At 68.3% G+C, this 20,991-nt stretch overlaps 3 protein-coding genes across 3 annotated transcripts; all 3 read left to right on the forward strand.

Moving 5' to 3' along the window:
• Positions 1 to 80: 80 nt before the first annotated feature.
• Positions 81 to 9,881, forward strand: SPAG5 (sperm associated antigen 5). Its single transcript, XM_088529941.1, has 24 exons — positions 81 to 104; positions 621 to 719; positions 918 to 3,223; positions 3,309 to 3,501; positions 3,899 to 4,018; positions 4,118 to 4,210; positions 4,538 to 4,672; positions 4,983 to 5,102; positions 5,367 to 5,459; positions 5,565 to 5,678; positions 5,894 to 5,987; positions 6,219 to 6,312; positions 6,429 to 6,510; positions 6,750 to 6,883; positions 7,198 to 7,363; positions 7,527 to 7,719; positions 8,035 to 8,097; positions 8,246 to 8,369; positions 8,547 to 8,658; positions 8,976 to 9,056; positions 9,156 to 9,299; positions 9,445 to 9,519; positions 9,588 to 9,668; positions 9,768 to 9,881. Exons 1-24 carry the CDS (start codon positions 81 to 83, stop codon positions 9,879 to 9,881), a joined length of 4,854 nt encoding a protein of 1,617 aa, XP_088386067.1.
• Positions 9,882 to 12,937: 3,056 nt separating this feature from the next.
• Positions 12,938 to 15,843, forward strand: ALDOC (aldolase, fructose-bisphosphate C). Its single transcript, XM_088530009.1, has 8 exons — positions 12,938 to 13,065; positions 13,182 to 13,393; positions 13,479 to 13,533; positions 13,780 to 13,940; positions 14,258 to 14,341; positions 14,433 to 14,607; positions 14,695 to 14,894; positions 15,728 to 15,843. Exons 1-8 carry the CDS (start codon positions 12,954 to 12,956, stop codon positions 15,821 to 15,823), a joined length of 1,095 nt encoding a protein of 364 aa, XP_088386135.1. The 5' UTR covers positions 12,938 to 12,953; the 3' UTR covers positions 15,824 to 15,843.
• A 791-nt stretch (positions 15,844 to 16,634) lies between these two features.
• Positions 16,635 to 20,169, forward strand: PIGS (phosphatidylinositol glycan anchor biosynthesis class S). The gene is made up of 12 exons (XM_088530012.1): positions 16,635 to 16,674; positions 16,759 to 16,898; positions 16,966 to 17,077; positions 17,163 to 17,252; positions 17,365 to 17,456; positions 17,857 to 18,055; positions 18,384 to 18,526; positions 18,622 to 18,736; positions 18,817 to 18,962; positions 19,042 to 19,142; positions 19,493 to 19,703; positions 19,889 to 20,169. The coding sequence occupies exons 1-12, from the start codon at positions 16,635 to 16,637 to the stop codon at positions 20,162 to 20,164; spliced, it is 1,665 nt and encodes a 554-aa protein (XP_088386138.1). The 3' UTR covers positions 20,165 to 20,169.
• Positions 20,170 to 20,991: the final 822 nt, after the last annotated feature.

Consider the following 20,991-nt stretch of genomic DNA (forward strand, 5'->3'; position numbering starts at 1 on the left):
TTTTCAAACGCGGCCCGACGGCAGCGCGCGGGGCGGCGGCAGCGGCCGCGGGCGGAGCGGAGCGGAGCGGAGCCGGGGCCATGCGACCTGTGCAGCCGCCCTCCGTGAGTGCCCGGGGGGTCCTGGGGCAGGGGTGCGCGTCCCGTCGAGCCGCTCCCGGTGCTCCCGGTCCCGCTGTGGGGATGGCCCGTCCCGCCGGGGCTCCCAGTCCCTGTGTTGGGGGTGCCCGTTCCGCGTGGGCTCCCGTCCCGCCGTGCCGGTCCCGGTGTGGGGGAGGCGCAGCCCTCCTAGTAGCGTCGGTTCCGGGTGGGCCCCGGCGCGTGGGTGCCCGCGGGCGGGGGGTTCCCGGTGTGGGGGAGGCCGCCCCGTCGGTTGGGCCGCCCTGGGGGCCGGGCCCGCTCCCGGTATGGAGGTGGCGGGGGAGGAGGGGGCGAGCCCTGGTGCGGCGGCGGCGGCGGGGCCCGGGCTGGGAGCTGAAGGCGGCAGCGCGGAGAGACCCGACGGGGCCGGTGCGGCGGCGGGGGCTGCCCGGGGGCGGGGGTAGGGAGCATGCCCGGGGGTGCGCGGATTTGGGCGCGTCCTGAGGGGGCGCGGAGCCCTCGGTGACGGCGGTGCCGCAGGCGCGGCGGTCCGGGCGGCCCCCGCTGCGGGACCTGCGGCTGCAGCCGGGAGCGGAGCGCACCTGCCTCACGCCGCTGCTGCGGCGCCTGCGGCTCAAGGTGAGCGGGGACGGGGGGACATTGCGGGTGCTGGAGGGGGGTGCAGCGGGAGGGGGTGCAGGAGGCCGGGGGTGGCAGGCGGGGGGGTTGCAGGGTGTCTGGGGGAGCTGGGATGGGGCGGGGGGTAACGGCGAAGCGGCTGGAAGGGCCACCTGGGGTGTGCGAGGTCCTGACATCCACCCTCACCCTGTCCTGCAGGACCATGATGGCACCAGCCCAGGGCCCTGCACTCCGGGGCAGCCGGAGAGCAGCATCCGGAGGCTGTGCACCCCAGGACCCCCCAGCAGCACCTGCCCAGAGCCCTGCACCCCACAGACCCCCCGCAGCGCCCCTCCGGAGCAGTGCATCCCGGGGACCCCCCGCAGCGCCCCTCTGGAGCAGTGCATCCCGGGGACCCCCCGCAGCACCCCTCCGGAGCAGTGCATCCCGGGGACCCCCCGCAGCACCCCCCTGGAGCAATGCATCCCGGGGACCTCCCGCAGCACCCCTCTGGAGCAATGCATCCCAGGGACACCCCGCAGCACCCCTCTGGAGCAGTACATCCCGGGGACCCCCCGCAGCGCCCCTCCGGAGCAGTGCATCCCGGGGACCCCCCGCAGCACCCCTCCGCAGCAGTGCATCCCGGGGACTCCCCGCAGCACCCCCCTGGAGCAGTGCATCCCAGGGATCCCCCGCAGCGCTTCTCCGGAGCAGTGCATCCCGGGGACCCCCCGCAGCACCCCCCTGGAGCAGTGCATCCCGGGGACCCCCCGCAGCACCCCTCTGGAGCAGTGCCCCGTGGAGCAGTGCCCCCCAGGGGGACTTGGCAGCACCCGCCCAGAACCAGGCACCCCAGAGCCTCCTGGCAATACCAGGCTCCTAGAGTCCCCCCCTGGCAGTGCCACCCCAGAGCCCCACAGCAGTGCCAGCCCCTCCGGGCCCTGCACCCGCGAGCCACCTGAGAGCTCCCCCTCAGAGCCCTGCACCCAGGGGGCCCCAAGCAGCGCCACCCTGGGGCCTTGCAGCCTGGACCCTCCTGGCAGCGCCACCATGGAGGCCCCCAGCAGCGCCACCCTGGGGCCCTGCACTCAGGACCCCCCCGGCAGTGCCACCATGGAGCCCCCCTGCACCCAGGACCCCCCCGTCAGTGCCACCATGGAGCCCCCCTGCACCCAGGACCCTCCTGGCAGTGCCACCATGGAGGGCCCTAGCAGTACCACTCTGGGGCCCTCCACCCAGGAAGCCCCTGGCAGTGCTGCGCTGGGGTCCTGCACGCAGGACCCCCCTGGCAATGCCACCATGGAGCCCCCCTGCACCCAGGACCCCCCTGGCAGTGTCACCTCAGAGCCCCCATGCAGCCTGGACCCTCCTGGCAGTGCCACCATGGAGGCCCCCAGCAGCGCCACCCTGGGGCCCTGCACTCAGGACCCTCCTGGCAGTGCCACCGTGGAGCCCCCCTGCACCCAGGACCCCCCTGGCAGTGTCACCTTAGAGCCCCCATGCAGCCTGGACCCTCCTGGCAGTGCCACCATGGAGGCCCCCAGCAGCGCCACCCTGGGGCCCTGCACTCAGGACCCTCCTGGCAGTGCCACCTTAGAGCCCCCCTGCAGCCTGGATCCCCCTGGCAGTGCCACCATGGAGCCTTCCTGCACCCAGGACCCTCCTGGCAGTGCCTCCATGGAGCCCTCCTGCACCCAAGACCCCCCTGGCAGTGCCACCTTAGAGCCCCCCTGCAGCCTGGATCCCCCTGGCAGTGCCACCATGGAGCCCCCCTGCACCCCGGAACCCCCTGGCAATGCCACCATGGAGCCCCTCAGCAGCACCCCCTTGGTGCCCAGCAGCCTGGAGCCCCCCAGCAGCCTCCCCCTGGGGCCCAACAGCCCCTCCTTGGGGCCCTGCACCCCAAGGCCCCACGGCAGCACCCCGCTAGCCTCCCCCAGCAGCGCCACCCCAGGGCCCCCCGGCACCAGCTCCACCCCACAAGAAGCCCCTTTCTGTGGGTGGCGAGTGGCGCCTGCCGACCTCTCCTGCAGCCCGGTGGCACCCGAAGACCCCAGCAGTAATGGGGACACCGCTCCCCCACCCTGCGAAGGCACCTCCAGGGGACCCGCGTCCCCGACCATCACCCCACCGGTGCAGGACCCCCCTGGGCCCTCACCCAGCAAGGCCGCTGGATCGGAGCCTACAGGTCCGGAGGCAACGGCCACCCCGGTGCCCTTGCCCGAGCCGGCCGCGGGTGCCGTGTCCTGGGTGATGCCGCTGGTGTGGCTGGAGAAGAGCCTCAACGCCTCGTCCCTGCTGGAGTCCCTGCGGCACAGCCTGCCCCTGCCCGGGCTGCAGCAGGACGCCGGCACCAGCGTCACCCCCGTGTCCACCGCGGCCGCCGGCACCAGCGTCACCCCCGTGTCCACCGCGGCCACCGGCACCTTCATGACACCGCGGGAGCTGCTGGAGCGGGGCACCAACACCCAGGGGCCCGCGGGTGCCAAGGACAGCGCTGCCGAAACGGACTCCCTGCTCTGGCAGTAAGTCCCCGCGCAGCGTTGGGGACAGGGCTGTGCCATCCTGAGGCCACCTGGTCCAGACCCTCGGGGCTCCCTCCTTCCCTAGCTGTCCCCGGGAGCTGCTGAAGTCGCTGCCGCGAGCGGAGCTGGAGGGGCGGCTGGAGAGCACCCTCGTCATCATCGAGGCGCTCTCGCTGCAGCTGCGCGCCTGGCAGGAGAGCCAGCGGCCGCTGCCCGCTGTGGGGCCGGCCGAGCAGCGGGACGCGCTCACGCAGACGGACGTCACCCGGCCCCGGGGGGTAAGGGACAGCGCTGGGGACGATGCCCGCGCAGGGAGGAGGCTGCGGAGGCCGCGTGCCGCCCCGCCGGCGCTGGCAGGGCCGCGGCGGGCGCAAGTGGAGCGGAAGGAAAGCGGGGACGTGCGCGCCGGGCGGCTGCTGCTGCGGCACTCGGTGCTGCTCACGGTTATTGCACCCGGCTGCGCGCAGGTCGCGCTGCTCGGCCCCATGAGTTTGCAGAATGTGAAGTCTTTTTTGGGGATGGGGGGAAATGGGAAGGCAGAGACAGCCGCCCTCCAAAGTGGCTGGTGCTGCCACAGCCCTTGTGCGTGTGGGAGATGGGTGGTGTTGGATGAACCCTGGGGCAGAGCAGGGCTGCAGCAAACCCCGCTCTGCCCCGCTGCTGGGCACCCCGTAGGAGGAGGAGATCTATCACAGCCTCTACGTGGAGCAGTGGGGGAAGATGGAGGCCCTGCAGCGGCAGCAGACCCTGGAGCAGGACCTGAAGTGGGAGCTGGAGCAGGCGGCCGCGAGGATGGTGCGTCTCGGCGGCCGACGCGCGGAGCCGCGACCGGGCAGGATGCAGAGCCGCTCTGGGAGCGCGGTCTGAGTGCCAGCACCCTTGTCCCCTCCACAGAGCGCCAGGGTTGAGCAGTGCCTCCTGTTTCGGGGCCTCATGGATGCGGCTTTCCAGAACCTGCAGGACGATCAGGAAGCCTTGGCCAAGGAGGTGAGTCCTGCGCGGAGCAGCCGCCGGCTTTGCCCCAGCCTCCGGCTCTCTCTGTGTGGCAGCGAGGACACAGCCTGGCTGAGTCACTGCTCGGAGCTGCCTGGCAGCTGGGAGCCAAAACCAGCCTGGCAGGAAGGGAATTTTGGAGCTGGGTCTGTTGGCAGTGCTGGAGGCTGCTGCACAGACCGGCTCCTTGCACTGTAGAAGTGGCCGGACTCGGTGGTTCAGGGACATGGGCAAGGGAGGCCGCGGCACTGCTGGCACGGATGGCAGTGGGTGTCTCGGAGCTGTGCTCAGCTCTTCTCAAGGCGCTCTGTCCTCTTGCAGCGCAAGCAGCTGAGGTCCCTGGTGTCCCGGTGCAGGACCGTGCTGCAGGGCGTCCCCGACAAGCTGCGGGGCTGCCTGCAGGAGCAGGATGCCCTGCAGCAGCGCGCGGACGAAGCCCTGCGATCCAAGGAGGAGGTAGTGACACGGCATCCACCTGCGGGCTCTGCTGCCCCATCCCTCCAACGGGGTGTCCCCATCTGCCAACCCTGGGGAGGGAAGGAAGGTCCCTTCAGGTGTCACTGGCACCTGGGGTGGCCTAATGGGCTGGAGGGGCTTGTGGCTTCTCGCCTTGGGGCTCGCCTGTGTCACGGTGGGAGGGAGAGCCCCAGGCTCCCGCAGAACATGTGGCGAAGGACAGATCCTGGTGCCAGCGGTGCTGGGAGCTGCCCTTGCCGTGCGGCCACGTCGCAGGTCCGCGTTGAGCGCCGTATCCCTCCCTCCGCAGGGAGATCGCTTTCTGGAGGCCTTCCGCTCCCACACCAGCACCGAGATCAGCGCGTGGAAGCAGAGCCTGGCCTCCCAGAGAGAGCTGAGCACGCTGCTGGCACAGGCCATCGACCTGCAGGTACCGAGCGGGCAGCGCGTCCAGCTGCGTCCCCCTTGGTCCCTGGGGCTGGGTCCCAGCTCTGCAGGCGGCTCTGCCGCGTGCTGGACTCGGGCACTGGCTGCTGCAAAAAGCAAAGGCCTGTGGCAAGGTGGGGACGGCTGGAGAGGTTTCTTGGTGCTGCTGGTCTGAGCTCAGGGCTGGTGTTTGCCTCCCGCTACGCTTATTTGGTGCAAAGTGGCTGCTCTGTCCCAGCGATCCTGACCGTGCTCTCCTGCCCTGCAGGCTTCTCTGGCTGCTGAGTCCCAATCCTTCCGGGAATTCATAGATGTTACCTTTGAAAATCTGCAAGAGGAAAGGAGGTCCCTGGATGAGGAGGTGCTGTGGGGCTGCGCGGCCCCTGTGAGACCCGTGTGGCTGTGACAGTGGGGCCCGAGGCTGTCACAGCCGCGCTCATCCTCCGGGCACCCCCTTCTCTTGCAGCGAGAGCAAGTGAGGTCCCTGGTGTCGCGGTGCCAGGTCATGCTGCAGAGCTGCCTGCAGGAGCGGGATGCCATGAGGCAGCAAGCAGACGAAGCCCGTCAAGCCAAGGACGAGGTAGTGGGGTTATCTACCACGGAGCATGGATAACTGGGACGCTGCTCTGCAGCCTGGCTGTCCTCCCAGGGGATGGAGGTGACGTGGGGCACCCCAGGGTGGGAAGGTCCCACAGGGCAGAGCCTGCGAATGGCTCCAAGCACAGCTGGAGAGGTGAAGCAGGCGCTGGCGCAGCCCGTGTGTGCACAGCAGAGATGTGCACGGTGTCTCTGCAGGCCTCCCGCAAGCTGGAGGAGACCATGGGGGCCCTGAAGGACTCGGCGGCTCGGGTGAAGAAGCTCATGGTGGCCGAGTCACGCCTCAGTGCAGGTACGGGCACCTGGAGCTGCCCCTGGGCTGCTCTGTCTGACCTTGTCCCCGCAGATGGGGCTCTGCAGGGCTCAGCTGAGCAGTAGTTGTCCTTGTGTGGCTCCAGCAGCTGCAGAAAACGTCCCTCTCCCGGTGTCTGGTCCCTCTGGGACACATCCAGGGGCTGGAGGAAGAAGCGGGGCTGCCTCCTCCTCGCCTTGCTCTCAGTGCTTGTGCTGTGCTTCATTGCAGACCTCAGCAGCCGCATGAAGGAGCTGGCCGACCTGCAGCAGGAGCGGGACGCGCTGCAGGAGGACAACGAGGACTACAGGGAGGAGATGGCCCAGTGAGTCCGAGCACGAGCCCTGGCACCCGGCACAGAGCAGGGACAGTCCCTGTCCTGGTCCCGCTCTGCCCCGAGCTGCCTGGGGCGCTGTTGTCACCGCGTCCTCTCCCGGGCAGGTTGGCCAAGGAGAGGGACGCCCTGCAGCAGGAGCGCGACGGGCTCTGCCAGGAGCTGCAGGAGAAGACGGAGTGCTCCGAGGTAGGAGCGCCGGGGCGGGCCGCGGGCGTCACGCGCCTCCCGCTGAGCGACGCGGCGCGGGCAGCGTGGCAGCCGGCCAGCAGCGGGATTAGCCCTGCCGCGGGGGGAGCCGGGCGAGCGCAGTTGACATCCTGCACGTAGAGCGGCTCTGCCTCGCGCCCGGCCGCGGCTCCCGCGGGAACGCTGCTCCATCCCCTCGGGCCAGGCCCTTATGGCTCTTCCTTCCTCCCCGCCTGCAGTTCCTGGACCAGGAGAACCGCATGCTCCGCTCGCAGCTCCTGGAGGCGGAGGCCAAGCTGACGTCCACGCTGGCTGCCCTGCAGGAGCGCAGTCGGCAGCATGAGGAGCTCCAGGACTCGCACCAGTGCCTGAAGTATGGCCCCCACTTCCAGCTCTGTTTCATACCCCTTAATTTGGGGAAACCGAGCCCCTTGCAGGGAAGAGAAGGGAATGATCACTGCTGTTGTCCCTGAGCACGGTTACATGGAGGGGAAGAGGCCACGGGCAAGTCCAGCAGCCTCCATCTCCTTGCACTCATTTGGGAAGGGCAAGCAACCAGTTGTCACCTAAAACTGTGGGGTTTGGTCTCTCCCTCGGTTGCAATGGGAAGCAGGTCTAGAAAAGGTCCCCATGCCATCGCAAGCAGGGCAAGTGCTGCTCCCACTCACACTGCCACACTTCCCACAGGGAAGAGCACGCTGTGCTCCACAAGGAGCAGGAGAGCACCAAGGCTGAGCTCCAGGACCTGCAGCTCAAGAGGGTCAAAGTGTCTCAGTGCTCTGTAGACATTGCTGAGAGCAAGGTGAGGCTGCAGGACCTCGCTGACTGCCTCAGAGCTGCTTTGCAAGAGGAGGTAGGAGCCTCATCCTGAGGGGAAGGCTGAGGTGGGGACCGTCTCACCCATGATCAGGCCCCTGTGGCTCTGCCACGTGGCTTCCCATGGGCCCTGCTCAGTGGGGCAGCACGGAGCTGTCACGAGTGGCACCCCAGGGCTGTGCTCTGCTTCCCCTCCGAAGGACGACAGCAGCCCCGTGAGAAACAGAGTGCGGACCCCGGCCCCACGCACGCCAGGCTGGCGGACACCGGGGCCCTGGTGGACACCGGGGCCCTGGCAGACGCCGCGCAGGGCCTGGACACCCGCGTGCCGCACGCCCTACCGCGCCGGCGACTCCTTTGTGGGCAGCGTCTTAAAAGCAGCGTTGGGGAAAGGTGAGCTGTGTTTGGGTGCCCAGAGGGGTCCCTGCACGAGGACGGGAGTTCCTTTGGGGTCTAGGGGCAGCTTCTGTGCTTGGGAAGTGTCTTTCACTGGCGCTGGGCAAGGAGGGGGATCTGGATGCACTGCCTGTGTCCCTCGTTGCTGTGGATCTTGCTCGTGGCCCAGGGTCCTGCTGCTCCCTGGGCTGGGAGGTCTCCCCTGCACAAACCAGGCCCTTGTGGGCAGGTCCCAGGTGGCTGCGCGTGAGCAAGGTCTGGCCATGCTCCATGCAGCGTGCAGGGCTGTGCACGATGCCTCTGCTCTCACAGATGCTGATGAAGCCACCAGCATGTTTACCAGAGTTGGACCTGCCTCTACGCCAAAGCAAACAGGTATTGGTGCCTGTCACCCTCCCCTGAGCCACAGGCCTGTCCCATGCTGGTTTGCCCCTGCATTGGGGGCAGCGCAGCGTGGCCTCTGTGTCCCCATGGAGCCAGTGGTCCCTGCTGGGCTGTTCCTGAGCCTCGGCCATTCCCGCAGAGCCCGAGGACGACCTGATGGAGACCGCGAGGGAGCTGCGAAGCGCTGTCTCCAACCTCGACGTGCTGAGCGGCCGCGTGCAGGAGCTGGAGCAGAGCAAGTTCAGGGAGCTGCAGACTGAGATGTGAGCTATGCAGGGGCTTGAGCATGTCCCAGGCATGTCTGGTCCTTGGGGCTGCTGTGTGGCATCTGCCCCGGCCCTTGGGGAAGGGCTGGTGAGATGCTCAGGAAGGGATTTGGTGCGTGGTGGTGCACGCTGCTGGGCCGGGCTCCTCCGCTCAGCCTCGCTGTCCTCTCGCAGCTCCAACCTGCAGCTGAGGCTGGAGCAGGTGACCACAGAGAGCCAGGAGAAGACGGACGCCCAGGCCACCACCATTGCCAGGCTGAACAAGGCCTTGCAGGACAAGCTACAGGTGAGCCGGTGCCAGAAGTGGGCCAGCGCTCACTCCAGGGCAGCGCCGAACTGGGGCACGCTCTGATCTAGGACACGGAAAATCTGGGTAACTGGCTCTTGCCGTGCCCCGCGGGTCCTCGGGGCGCATCTAACCTTCTCGAGCACGGGGAACCCGCTCCAGGATGGCCCTGCTGCCAAGCCAGCCCCGCAGCGGGGTGGCCGTGTCCCCAATGTGGGGCCATGCTTGGCCTGTGGTCCCCATGGGGCTCCCCTGCCCTGGGTTGGGGATTGCCAGTTGAGGGGGTCCTGGTCTGACACAGCCACTTCTCTCTGCAGAACACGAAGGAGCTGCAGGATGTTGTGAAACAGCAGGAAAAGAAGATGCTGCAACTCATTGACAATAGTGGGGAAGTCACGGTGCGTGCGGGGTCCCAGCAGGGTGGGGAGGCACCTCGAGCCCCCACGTGGGCCAGTGCCAGCCACAGGGCCAGTCTCAGCATCCCCTCTCTCTTCCAGCGGCTGAAGGGGGAGGTCTCCGAGCTGAAGCACTTGTTCCAGCGCGCCGAGACGAAGGCCAAGGTGCTGTGGGAGGAACTGCAAGGGCAGGAGCCCACGGCAGACGCTGCCAGTGTCCACGAGCGAGTGCTGCTGCGGCAGGAGGTGAGGCCGGGGGGCTGCCCCGTGCCCCGCTCCTCGAGCTGGGACAAGGACCAGGCAGGATGAGCAAGGGGCTCGTGGGCCCACATGGCGCAGCGGGAAGCATCTCTGTGGGGCTCACACTCAGCTGCCCTCGCTCTCCTTTTAGGTGGACAAACTGCGGCTGCTGCTGCTGGAGAAAGAGGAGGAAAGCTCGCGGCTCTCCTCCAAGCACCTGGAGCAGGTACGTGGGAGCCTGGGGGGTGCTGGGCCCTCCCTTGGCAGCCTCCTCATGAGCATCTCCCACTGCAGATCCAAGCCCTGAAGCTGCAGCTCTGCCACATGCACAAGGAGCTGAGGAGCCACGAGGAGATGAAGGAGAAGATGAGAGAGGTGAGGGGCAGCTGCCCGACACGGAGGCCCCAGCTCCTCTCTCTCCCTGCTGCTCCTGGGCCCAACCCCATCCGTCACTAACTTCCCTGTTGTCCCCAGGTCCTGTCCTCTGTCCCCGACGTGGCAGCGGGCTGCCAGGAGCTCCACAGCCTGCTCCGATACCTGGGCCTGAGGCCGGCCAGCGGCAGCAGGGACACCGCTGACCCGCTATAGCCCGTAGCACAAAATGCTTCAGTTTAAGCGTGTAATTATTTATGAATAAAGTTTGTTAACCTTTGCCCTGGCTGGTTCCCGGCCGCGTGCAGGAAGCGCTGGGCACCCCGTGGGTGGGGACGGCTGTGGCGCTGGAGCAGCGGGCGGGCCGGCGGCAACTCGTCCGCAGCCGCACGCACCGGCCCGGCCCGTCCTGCTCAGCGCTGTCACGGGGCCCCGGGCACCGCTCCAGGGCACCTCTGACTCAACCCCGGCGCCCCGGCCGGCTCCCTTCCGCCCTCGCGGCTTCGTTCTGGGGCTGGGGACACGGCCCCGTCGGCGCCGCCTGCGCCAGCCTTGTGCTCTCCTTAGGGCCACCGCGTTCCCAGGGCTTGCGACAGCCGCCCTGCGTGCCCGGCCTGACCCAGCTTCCCAGCCCGAGGCCCTGCTCCTCCTCCTGTCCTAGATTCCCTCCCTTGGCCCCTGCTTAGGCAGAGGGGAGCAGAGGCCTCATCCTGCAGCCACAGGGAGGGCTGGAGCTGCGTGTGCAGTGCAGGAGCCCGGATCGCCTCTGGTGCCTGTGCAGAGGAGCTGGGCTCTCTGCCAGTGCCTTTCGTGTGGCATCAGCACCCCCTGCTCCCAGGAGGCTCCCCCAGCCTCCCTTCTTTCCCGTGGCCTCAGCCTCCAGGGCCTCTCCCATGGGATGCTCCTCCCAGCCCTGCAGATGCTCCCGGGGGCTGCGCTCCCGGCTCGCGTGCGGGGGCCGTGCAGCACCTCCCTCCGCGCCGCCGCGGCGGCCCGAAATAGCCGCCTTTCAACAAGTGCTCTGGTTTTTAATGGGCTGTTTCTCCCGCGGGCTGTGCAGGGCTCCGGAATCACCTTCCCCTGCCCTCTGCCACAGCCCAGGCACGTGGCCTGGCAAAGCAGCCAGCACCGCTGCTCCCTGGCACCTTTGGGTACCTGTTGTACCAGGTGCCCTGGAGGGATGTGATCCTGCTCCTGTGTCCCCTCCCCACCCCAGGCTGCATCCTGGGTCTGGATTAGGCGGGGGCGAAGCGTCGCTGGGCCTTGGATTAGGGCCATGCGCCGCGGGGCCCGGCTGAGCCCTCCTTTTACGGCGCAGGGATTCAGTGGAAGCAGAGGCGGTTCAGCGGAGCTCAGCCTTGGCAGCCGCCCGTGCCAGCCCTGTGGGGCGAGCAGGGACACCGCTATTGTCCCCGCACCGGCTCGGGGCGGCTCTTGCTGCTGGGCCGGGTTCCCTCGGGTGCTCCTGTGCTGTCCCACAGCCTGGGCTCTTTGGTGCTGGGCTCAGCTGTGGCCCTCAGCAGCAGTGGGGACAGGGTCTGTGTCCCTGGGGTGGCACGGGGGGGACCCCAGCCCACAAGTGGAACAGCAGGATCCCTGGTAGTGGGGCTGGGGGCTGGCCATGGGTCATGGCAGAGGGACAGGGGTGGCAATGGGGGGCTGGCCCAGGGATGCCCCCCCAAGGGTGACCCACGGGTGGTCCTGATCGGTGGCAGTGGGGTCTCTGCCCGTGGCTGGAGGAGGTGGGTGACAGCAAGTGGGTGCTGCCTCGCTGGGGGGGTGGTCACCCTGCTGGGGTCCCCAGCAGCAGCCAAAGGGGCTGGCAAGGGGGTAGCACAGCAGGGTTCGCCACAGGAGACGGCAGTGGGATGGCACTGTGGGGTGCCCAGCCCAGGGGTGTCACAGGGAGATCCCTGGCAGCGGGTGGCAACGGGGTCCCTGCCCAGACTGGGGTGTCAGGGGGGGTCCTGCCCCAGACTAGGATTGGGGGGGAGGTGTGGAGTGGGTCTCTGCCTGGGTTGGGGGGAGTTGTCATAGGAGGGGTGTCCCTGCCCACGTCTGGGTTGTCACAGGAGGGGTCCTGCCTGGGGTTGGGGTGTCGGGGGTCCCTGGGGTGTCGGGGGGACCCTGCCCGGGGGTGGCTGCTATGAGGGGGTCCCTGGTGGGTGCTGGGGCTGTGATGGGGCTCCCGGCCCGGTGCCGAGGGCGCCGGGGGGGTGCCAGGGGGGTCCGGCGCTGGGGGTGCCCAGGGGGTAGCGGGGGGCTCCCTACCCGGCGTGCGGGTGCCGGGGGGCGCGGGGGGGCTCCCCACGCGGGTCGGGGGAGCCGTGGCGGGCGGGGGGTGGGGGGGAGCGGCGCGGGTGCCGCCCCGCGGCCCGCCCCGTCCCGCCCCGCCGGTCACGTAGCTCTGCGGCACCGCAGCGCATTTACCGCGGGGCCGGAGCGCGCAGCCCGCAGTCCGCGCCCGCCGCCGCCGCCGCCGCCGCCCTCCTCCTGCACGGTAAAGGGGAGCCGGGGAACCGGGGGGAGCGGGAGTCGGCGGCCCCGACGGGGGGATTCCCAGCGCCGCCGGGCTGGGGGCTGGGGCCGGCGCAGCCCCGCGGAGCGGGACGGAGATGGGGACGCGCTGCGCGGTCCCCTCCGTGTCCCCCCGCCAGCCTAACGGCGGCACCGCCGCCCCCCGCACGTCGCCGGTCCCGAGGGCAGCGCCTTCCCCGCGGCACCGCCGCCCCCGGCGCATCCCCGGGCCCCGCGCATCCCAGCCCCGCAACGGCCCCTTCCCGGGGCATCCGCGGCTCGGGGCAGGGGGGGCACCACCTCGGGGGGTCACCTTCCCCAGGCCATCGCCATTCCCGGGACACCGCCGTCCCCGCGCGTATCGCTGTCCGCAGGGCGCCAGGGCATCCCCATCCTCCGCGTACCCGCACCCCGGCCATCACCATCCCCCCAGGCATCACGTCCCTCCCGTTCCTGCCCTGCACGGGGCACCGCCGTCCCCGGGAAGCGCCGCTTTCCCTCCGCACCGGGGCCCTCTACAAGATGGCTGGGCTGGGGGCGGGCGAGCAGGCAGCAAAATGGCTGGGAGCTCCCCGGCCTCCTCCATGAGGCCGTGCCCGAGCGGCGGCCGCGGGCGCGCGGGCAAGCGCCGCTTACGTAACTAGCCCTTCCCCGGGGCCGCGTGCCGCATGTGGGCCACAGCGCGGGGACGTGGCCCCCCCGGGCAGCCGGGGCGCGTGGCAGCCGGCGAGGCCGCCCGTGACTCGTCACCGTCCCCGTGCAGGCCCCACCATGACGCACCAGTACCCCGCGCTGACGGCCGAGCAGAAGAAGGAGCTCTCGGACATCGCCCTGCGCATCGTGGCCCCGGGCAAGGGCATCTTGGCTGCTGATGAGTCCGTAGGTGAGCCGGGGCCACCACCCCTCCCGCCGCTGCTATTCCAACCCCTTGTTTTTTCGTCCCCCCCGCCCCATGTGCCTGCCCGTCTTGGGGCTCACGGGGTGTCACCGCTGCCGCAGGGAGCATGGCCAAGCGCCTCAACCAGATCGGGGTGGAGAACACGGAGGAGAACCGCCGGCTGTACCGCCAGGTCCTCTTCAGCGCCGACAGCCGCGTCAAGAAGTGCATCGGGGGCGTCATCTTCTTCCACGAGACCATGTACCAGAAGGCCGATGATGGGACTCCCTTCGTGCAGATGATTAAGGACAAGGGCATCGTCGTGGGCATTAAGGTGGGGGGGGTACCCCAGCACGCTGGCTGTTTGTGGCTGGTGGCATCGGCAGGGACTCAGAGCCACCTTCCCCTTCCCTTTGCAGGTGGACAAGGGCGTCGTGCCCCTGGCCGGGACGGATGGAGAAACCACGACTCAGGGTATGGGACATGGGCGGGCTGGGGTGCCAGGTTTGGGGGTTCTGGGTTTGAAGATATCAGGTTTGGGGGTGTCAGGTTTAGGGATTCTGGATCTGGAACTGCTTGGTTTGAAGTGCCAAGCTTGGAGGAGCCTGGTCTGGAGGTGGTGCTGGACTTAGGGGTGCCAGGCTTGGAGGTGCTGGGCCTGGAGGCGTGGGTTTTGGGGTGCTGGGTTTTGGGGTGCCGCACTGACAAGCCACCTCGCAGGCCTGGACGGGCTGTCCGAGCGCTGTGCCCAGTACAAGAAGGATGGCGCTGACTTCGCCAAGTGGCGCTGCGTGCTGAAAATCAGTGACAACACCCCCTCTGCCCTTGCCATCATGGAGAACGCCAACGTGCTGGCCCGCTACGCCAGCATCTGCCAGCAGGTATCTGCCCAGGCTGGTGTCCATCTGCCCAGGGGAACGGGCTGGGACCCACGAGGATGGGTATCGCGGCATGGGGATGGACTCAATGATCTTGAAGATCTTTTCCAACCATTATGATCCTATGATTCTGTGATGATGGGCATCACTCACCTTCAAGGACAAGGGTTGCATGGCAAGGCTGGGCATCTACCCATGGTTGTGGGCATCATTATTGGGTTGGGCATCAGGCCTCAGGGCCGGGTGTCACCCCACTGGGTTTCACAGCCGGGGCGATGCCCAGGACCCTCCCCACACTGGTGTCACTCCGTGCCTTGCAGAACGGCATCGTGCCCATCGTGGAGCCAGAGATCCTGCCGGATGGGGACCACGACCTCAAGCGGTGCCAGTACGTGACGGAGAAGGTGAGCGTCACGGTGTGGTGGGCCCTGGGGCGGGCGCTAGGCCATGCTGTGCCATGCCAGCGTCCTCCCCGCTGCCCGTTGTCCCCACCAGGTGCTGGCGGCCGTGTACAAAGCGCTGAGTGACCACCACGTCTACCTGGAGGGCACCCTGCTGAAGCCCAACATGGTGACCCCTGGCCACTCTTGCCCGACCAAGTACAGCCCCGAGGAGATCGCCATGGCCACCGTCACTGCCCTGCGCCGCACTGTCCCCCCAGCTGTCCCAGGTACCGGGATGGGCTGGCAACGGGGGGCAATGGATGAGGGTCCCGTTTCGGGGGGCTCTGTTGAGGCTGAAACGCCGCTCTCCACAGGTGTCACCTTCCTCTCCGGAGGCCAGAGCGAGGAGGAGGCCTCCATCAACCTCAACGCCATCAACACGTGCCCGCTGGCGCGGCCCTGGGCCCTCACCTTCTCCTACGGGCGGGCGCTGCAGGCGTCGGCGCTCAGCGCCTGGCGCGGGCAGCGTGACAACGCCAGCGCCGCCACCGAAGAGTTCGTCAAGCGCGCCGAGGTAGCGACACCAAGGGCCACATCCCACGTGGTGATGGAGGACACTGAGCACTGTGTCCCATGGGGTGAAGGGTTGGGTGCCCGTGGGATGGGGGACACTGAGGATCACATCCCACGTGGTGATGGGGGACACTGAGTGCTAAATCCTATGGGGAGATGGGGGGCACCAAGGGTTGTGTCCCCATGGAACAGAGGACACCAAGGGCCACATCCCATGTGGTGATGGAGCACTGAGCACTGTGTCCCATGGGGTGAAGGGTTGGGTGCCCGTGGGATGGGGGACACTGAGGATCACATCCCACGTGGTGATGGGGGACACTGAGTGCTAAATTCTATGGGGAGATTGGGGGCACCAAGGGTTGTGTCCCCATGGAATGGAGGACACCAAGGGCCACATCCCATGTGGTGATGGGGGACACTGAGCACTGTGTCCCATGGGGTGAAGGGTTGGGTGCCCGTGGGATGGAGGACACAAAGGGCCAGATCCCATGGGGTAATGGGGGCACTGAGTACCATGTCCTGGGGAGTGATGGGGGAAAACAAGGACCATGTCCCCATGGGGTGATGAGGAACACTGAGGACCACGTCCCATGAGGAGGGAGGGGAGAACAAGGACCTTGAACTCAGGGGGTGATGGGGGACCCTGATGACCACGTCCCACAAGAAAACAGGGACACTTAGAGCTGTGTCCCCATGGGATGGGGGACACCGAGGGCCACATCCCGGGGGGCGATGGGGGGGGCACCGAAACCCACGTCCATTGGGGTGCTGGATGGGGGACCCCGCGTGCCGCGATGCCGGCGGGGGGGCCGCTCACGGGCTTCTCTCCGGCAGGTGAACGGGCTGGCGGCGCTGGGCAAGTACGAGGGCAGCGGGGACGAGTCGGGCGCCGCGGCGCAGTCCCTCTACGTGGCCAACCACGCGTACTGAGCGCCGGCCCCCGGCCCCCCGCCACCGCTCACACCCCGCTTCCACCCCCGGGAGCCGCAGGAAGGGCAGCCCAGCACGTGGAGGGGGGCCCCTCGGGTGCCCGGTGCCGCCCGGACCCCCCCTTTTGGCACAGGGGACTCCGACGAGGCCGGGGAGGGGGCGGGAGGGGAGGCCCGGGGGTGCCCCCGCCGTAGCTTTGCAGCCAGTCCCGGTGGATGATGCCCCCTCCCCGCACACAAACAGCCCCCGGGGGAAGCCCCCGCCGCCCGTGTCGTGTTCTGCGTGTGCACCCCGTGTACCGAATAGCCTAACATCGAATAAACGGTAGCGACAGCGCCGTGCCTCCGCCTGCTGCCTCGCCGCAACGCGCCCCGGGCGTTCCGCTTCCGCGGGCGGGCTCCGCGCTGCGCGCGGTCCGTGCGGCGCTCACCCGTGCAACGAGTTGCGTCCGGCCTCAGCCCACCCTGCACCCACTGCGGGGGCTCCAGGGCCGGCCACGCCGCTCCTATAGGGCCCGCGGGGGGAGAGGAGCCTCCCGGGCCGGCGCCCGGTGCCCGGTTCCCCCCCCTCCCGCTCGCTCGCCGCGCTGCTGGGCGCCGCCCACCTGAGTCCTCTTGTCCCTCCGAGGCACCCATAGTGGCGGCGCGGCTGCAGCCCGCCCCGCGAGGCCAGCAGCGAGCGCTGATTGGCGCTGCCCCCGGTCCATCAGCGCTGCCGCCCCCGCGCTCATTGGCTGCTCCGCAGACCGGGCGCTCTGACAGGCTGGGCGGGGAGTGAGCCCCGCCCCTCGCGCACAGGGAGGGAAGCGAAGATGGCAGCGGCGCCGGGCGCAGCGGCCGTGGATGCAGCAGGTACCGGGCCGGGGGCCGGGGGCCGGGCCGAGCCGAGCCGAGCCGAGCCGAGCCGAGCCGAGCCGTTCACGCGTGTCCCCGCAGAGAAGGCGCGGGGCCAGCGGGCCGCGCTCTGCTTCGCGGCCACCGCCGTGCTGCTGGGGCTGCCGCTGTGGTGGAGGACGACGGAGACGTACCGCGCCGCGCTGCCCGGCGCCGCCATCGCCGCGCTCGCCGAGCTGCCGGTGAGGCGCGGGGCAGGGGCGGCCGGGGGGCGCGCGCGGCGGGCGGCGGCGCTGACCCCTCGCGCAGTTGCAGCTCGCCGCGCCCCTCACCGTGGCCTTCGCCTCCGCGTCGCTGCCGCGGGACCTGCCGGGGCCGCTGCCCTTCAGCGAGACGCGGGAGCAGGAGACGCGTCTGAACCGTAAGAGCTGCCGCCGCCGGGCTCTGCCTCGTCCCTGGGGCCCGCCGGCGCTAGCGGGGTCTCTGCGTCTTCCTCCCCCCCGTAGCGCAAACCAGCATCACGGCGCGCTACGAGACGCTCTATCGCAGCGCCACGGCTCGCGAGGAGGCGGCTCTGCAGGCAGCCACGCTGCGAGGTACCAGCACGAGGCCAAACTGCTGCTCCCGGGGCCTCAACCCGGCCCACGGGCCCCTTCTGGGGGTGCTGAGCGGGTCTCCGTGCCCCGCTGATGCCTCTCCCGTGCGCAGAGGCTGATGCTGCCCTGCACCAGCTGCAGGACGCCCCGCTGGGCGCTCTGACCGTCTATGTGCTCCCTGAAACCTCCTCGCTGCTCCCTCAGGTAACGCGGCTGCTCGAGGGTGCCGGGGCGCCCCTTGGTGCCGCTCTCTGTGCTCCGTCTGGGCCACCACTTTGGGGCGAGTTGGGAAGCTCAGTGGGTTGGTGTGGACACTTGCCCAAGAGGGAGTCCCGGGTCCTTCATGCTTCCTGTGACACTGGGCTGTGGCCTGGGGCTCTGAGATGGAGAAAGCTTTGCTGGAAGTACTTAGAGGTTGCAGAGAGAAGAAGGGACTCTGGGGGATGTGCCCTCCTTTGGGGGATATGTGGCAATTCCTACAGGCCTCCTGAGGGAGGACATCTGTCCCCATGCTGTCACGGGTGGCAGGGGCCGCTCTTGGTGGCACGGGCAGGGTGAGGAGCCCGGCCCTGTGCGCAGCCCTCGCTGCAATGTCCCCTCGCAGGGCATCGACGTCTACGTGGGGAGGCACCGCAGCGCCGTGGTGAGGGCCGCGCCGGGCCTGGCCGCCCTCCGCGCCCGCCTGCAGCAGGTCACCCGCGTCATGGCCTTCACCGCCGCCTCCGTGTCCGCCACCCTCTCGGACCGCGTGCCCGCCAGCCAGCTCGGCCCCGACGCCGGGCGCCACTTCAAGTCCAGCCTGGGTACGGGCACCCCAGCCCCGTTCCCTGTCCTGGGGACCAGCTTCTTGGATAGGGGGACACATTCGTGTCCTCCTAGTGACATCCCTGCGTGTCGTTGGGGTTACCAGAGTTGTGCATCCTCCCTTAGCCTGTGGCTGTGTGCCAGGATCTGTGCTGCCATCGGGGCCTGATGCAGGGCATGGGAGTGTGGCCCTGCACAAGGGAGGGCTGAGGAGCAGGGGTTGAGCCCTCCTGGCTCTCTGGAGCTCTGCTCTGGTGGCGTTCCCAGCCACGGAGCCACCGGGTGGGTCGTGGTGCCGCTGCCTCACGGGCTGTGGGCACTTGGCAGGGTACGAGATCACCTTCAGCCTGCTGAACCCCGACCCCAAGGCCCACGACGTGCACTGGGACATCGAGGACGCCGTCGGCCGCTACGTGCAGCCCCTCCTGGACAAACTGAGCTTCATGGCCAACTTCTCCGTGGCCTCTCAGGTGAGGCCTGGGAGGCGCCGTGCGGGCAGCCCGGCCTCGCTTGCGTCGGGTGCCCCGTGCCGCACGTCTCGCCGGCACCGTCCGCGTCCCCGCAGATCCTGTACTACGCTGTCCTCGGCGTGACGCCGCGCTTCGACAAGGAGTCCTCCAGCTTCCTGCTGAGCGCCCACAGCCTCCCGCACGTCATCAACCCCGTGGAGGCCAGGCTGGGTGAGCGCTGCGCTCCCGGCCCCGTGCCCAGAGTGGCCCCGTGCGCCGGGGAAGGGCTTCCACTGTCCCTCTCGCTGCAGGCTCCAGCGCTGCCTCCCTCTATCCCGTGCTGAACTTCCTGCTGTACGTGCCGGAGCGCTCCCACTCCCCTCTCTATATCCAGGACAAGGACGGAGCCCTGGTGGGCACCAATGCCTTCCATAGCCCGCGCTGGGGTGGCATCATGGTACGGCGTGGGTGGCTGCTGTCCCTCTGAGCTGTGGCTGGTGCTGGCCCGTGGCTCGTCCTGACGGGCTCTCCTGCAGGTTTACAACGTGGAGGGCCCTGCTGCTCCCCAGGCGTCGCTCCCGCTGCGCGTGGACGTGGACATGGTGCGAGTGATGGAGGTGTTCCTGGCGCAGCTCCGGTGAGGATGCGTTGTTCCCTGCCCAGGCCTGTCTGCGCTCTCCCTCTGGAGCATGTGTGGACTGGAGCAGCCTGTCCCTAGGTGCAGCAGCTCCCTTGACCCCCTCTGGAGCTTGGGGTGGCTTTTTGTGGCCTCTAGGTCCTGACCATTGGCCAGCACCCCTGCCTGCATGGGGGCTCTGGCCCAACTCCTGGTGTGGGGAGCTCATTTGGTCCTTCCCCATGTGCCCCAGGATGTGCAGCCCATCCTGGGCTGAGTCCTGCCAGGGCTGAATGCCCTGGAGAAGGGGAGAGCCAGGGAGTGTACTGTGGGCCTATGACACAGGCTGGGACCTTCTCCTCTGCTCGTAGGTTACTGTTTGGGATTTTGCGGGAAGAGCTGCCGCCGGAGTTCCTGATGGAGAGTCCAGGGAATGAGGGACTGGCTGACTGGGAGCTGGATCGCCTGCTCTGGGCCCGCACTGTGGAGAACATTGCCACCGTTTCCACCACCTTGACCTCGCTGGCCCAGCTGCTGGACAAAATTGGGAACATCGTCATCAAAGATGATGTTGCCTCTGAGGTAGGTGTTTGGGCAGCCCGAGCCAGGGGTTGGGTGGCGGGTGGCAGTCACTGTCCTGTGCTGCTGCTGCTGGGACACTGCCCAGGCCTGCTGGTGAGCAAGGACCTCCAGGCTTGTGTCCGTGTGGCCTGGTGGCTCCTCCATGTCCCTGTCCCAGGGGACAATCTGTGCTCTTCCCATTGCAGGTATACCGAGCGGTGGCTGCAGTGCAAAGTGCCATGGAAGAGCTGGCCCTGGGCCGCCTCCGCTCAGCCTTCCAGGCCAGCAAGGAGGCCATCACCTCCTCAGAGCGGGCCTTCTTTGACCCGTCCCTCCTCCATCTCCTCTACTTCCCCGATGACCAGAAATTTGCCATTTACATCCCGCTTTTCCTGCCCATGGCTGTACCCATCCTCCTGTCCCTGGCCAAGATCCTCCGCGAGGCCAGGCAGCGCAAGAAGGATCCCACCAAGACGGACTGAGCCCATCTGCACCCTGTCCTACGTCGAGGCTGCTCCGGCCCGGTGGAGCACGTTGTCATGGACCCACGGTGGAGGGCAGAGCTCAGCGCGGGTCTCGGCAGAAGAAACCGCTGGGATAGCGGGGAGAGGACGCTGGGGTCCTGTCCCCTCCAAGGGGACGCGCTGCTCGTGCCCCAGGCCGGCCCGTGCGCGCTGGGGCTCCCTGCATGCCCAATAAAGGAGACCCCGGCCAGGCTGGGCCTGGCGTGGGGCTGTGTGAACCTCCCTCCTGCCTCCGGGGGCTTAGCTTGGTGCTCCCATGTCCTCCCCTGCGTGCTGGGGTGGGGGACAGCTGCTTTAAGGGCTGCAGCTCCTCTGTTATTCAGCCCACGACAGGGAGTGGTGGTTATGGGGCCTCCTGCCTCCTGTGCCGTTAGGAGTGTTCACAGAATCACAGAATGGTTGAGAGAGCAAGAGATCATCTAGTCCAACCCGCTGCTCCAGCAGGGACACCCAGAGCAGGTGGAACAGGGTCACATCCAGGTGGGATTTGAAGATCTCCAGCAAAGGAGACTCCACAGCCTCTCTGGGCAGCCCATTCCAGGTGTCACCCTCGCAGTAAAGAAGCTCTAACTCAGATGGAGATGAAATGTCTTGTGTTTCAATTTGTACCTATTACCCCTTATCCTGTCACTGGCCGCCAGGGAGAAGAGTTTGGCCCCGTCCTCTTTACATCTTCCCCTCGGGTCTTTGTCTGTGCTGATCAGATCCTCCCCTCAATCTTCTCCAGGCTGAATAGGCCCTGCTCCCTCATTCTTCCTTCATAGATCCTCTTCATAGATCCTCTT

This window comes from Tinamus guttatus, unplaced genomic scaffold (genome assembly GCF_059628265.1).
Source record: "Tinamus guttatus ecotype Peru unplaced genomic scaffold, ASM5962826v1 Tinamus_guttatus_pri_ptg000356l, whole genome shotgun sequence".
NCBI lineage: Eukaryota > Metazoa > Chordata > Aves > Tinamiformes > Tinamidae > Tinamus > Tinamus guttatus.

Bases quoted from the DNA above. Each gene is read 5' to 3' on its own strand.
- SPAG5 (XM_088529941.1), top strand. From the start codon at position 81: ATGCGACCTGTGCAGCCGCCCTCC. The intron at 4,019-4,117 runs GTGCGTCTCGGC...TCCCCTCCACAG, and splicing joins AGCAGGCGGCCGCGAGGATG to AGCGCCAGGGTTGAGCAGTG. The intron at 5,679-5,893 runs GTAGTGGGGTTA...GTGTCTCTGCAG, and splicing joins CCCGTCAAGCCAAGGACGAG to GCCTCCCGCAAGCTGGAGGA.
- ALDOC (XM_088530009.1), top strand. From the start codon at position 12,954: ATGACGCACCAGTACCCCGCGCTGACGGCCGAGCAGAAGAAGGAGCTC. The intron at 13,941-14,257 runs GTATCTGCCCAG...CGTGCCTTGCAG, and splicing joins ACGCCAGCATCTGCCAGCAG to AACGGCATCGTGCCCATCGT. The intron at 14,608-14,694 runs GTACCGGGATGG...CGCTCTCCACAG, and splicing joins TGTCCCCCCAGCTGTCCCAG to GTGTCACCTTCCTCTCCGGA.
- PIGS (XM_088530012.1), top strand. From the start codon at position 16,635: ATGGCAGCGGCGCCGGGCGCAGCGGCCGTGGATGCAGCAG. The intron at 19,143-19,492 runs GTGAGGATGCGT...CTCTGCTCGTAG, and splicing joins GTGTTCCTGGCGCAGCTCCG to GTTACTGTTTGGGATTTTGC. The intron at 19,704-19,888 runs GTAGGTGTTTGG...TTCCCATTGCAG, and splicing joins AAGATGATGTTGCCTCTGAG to GTATACCGAGCGGTGGCTGC.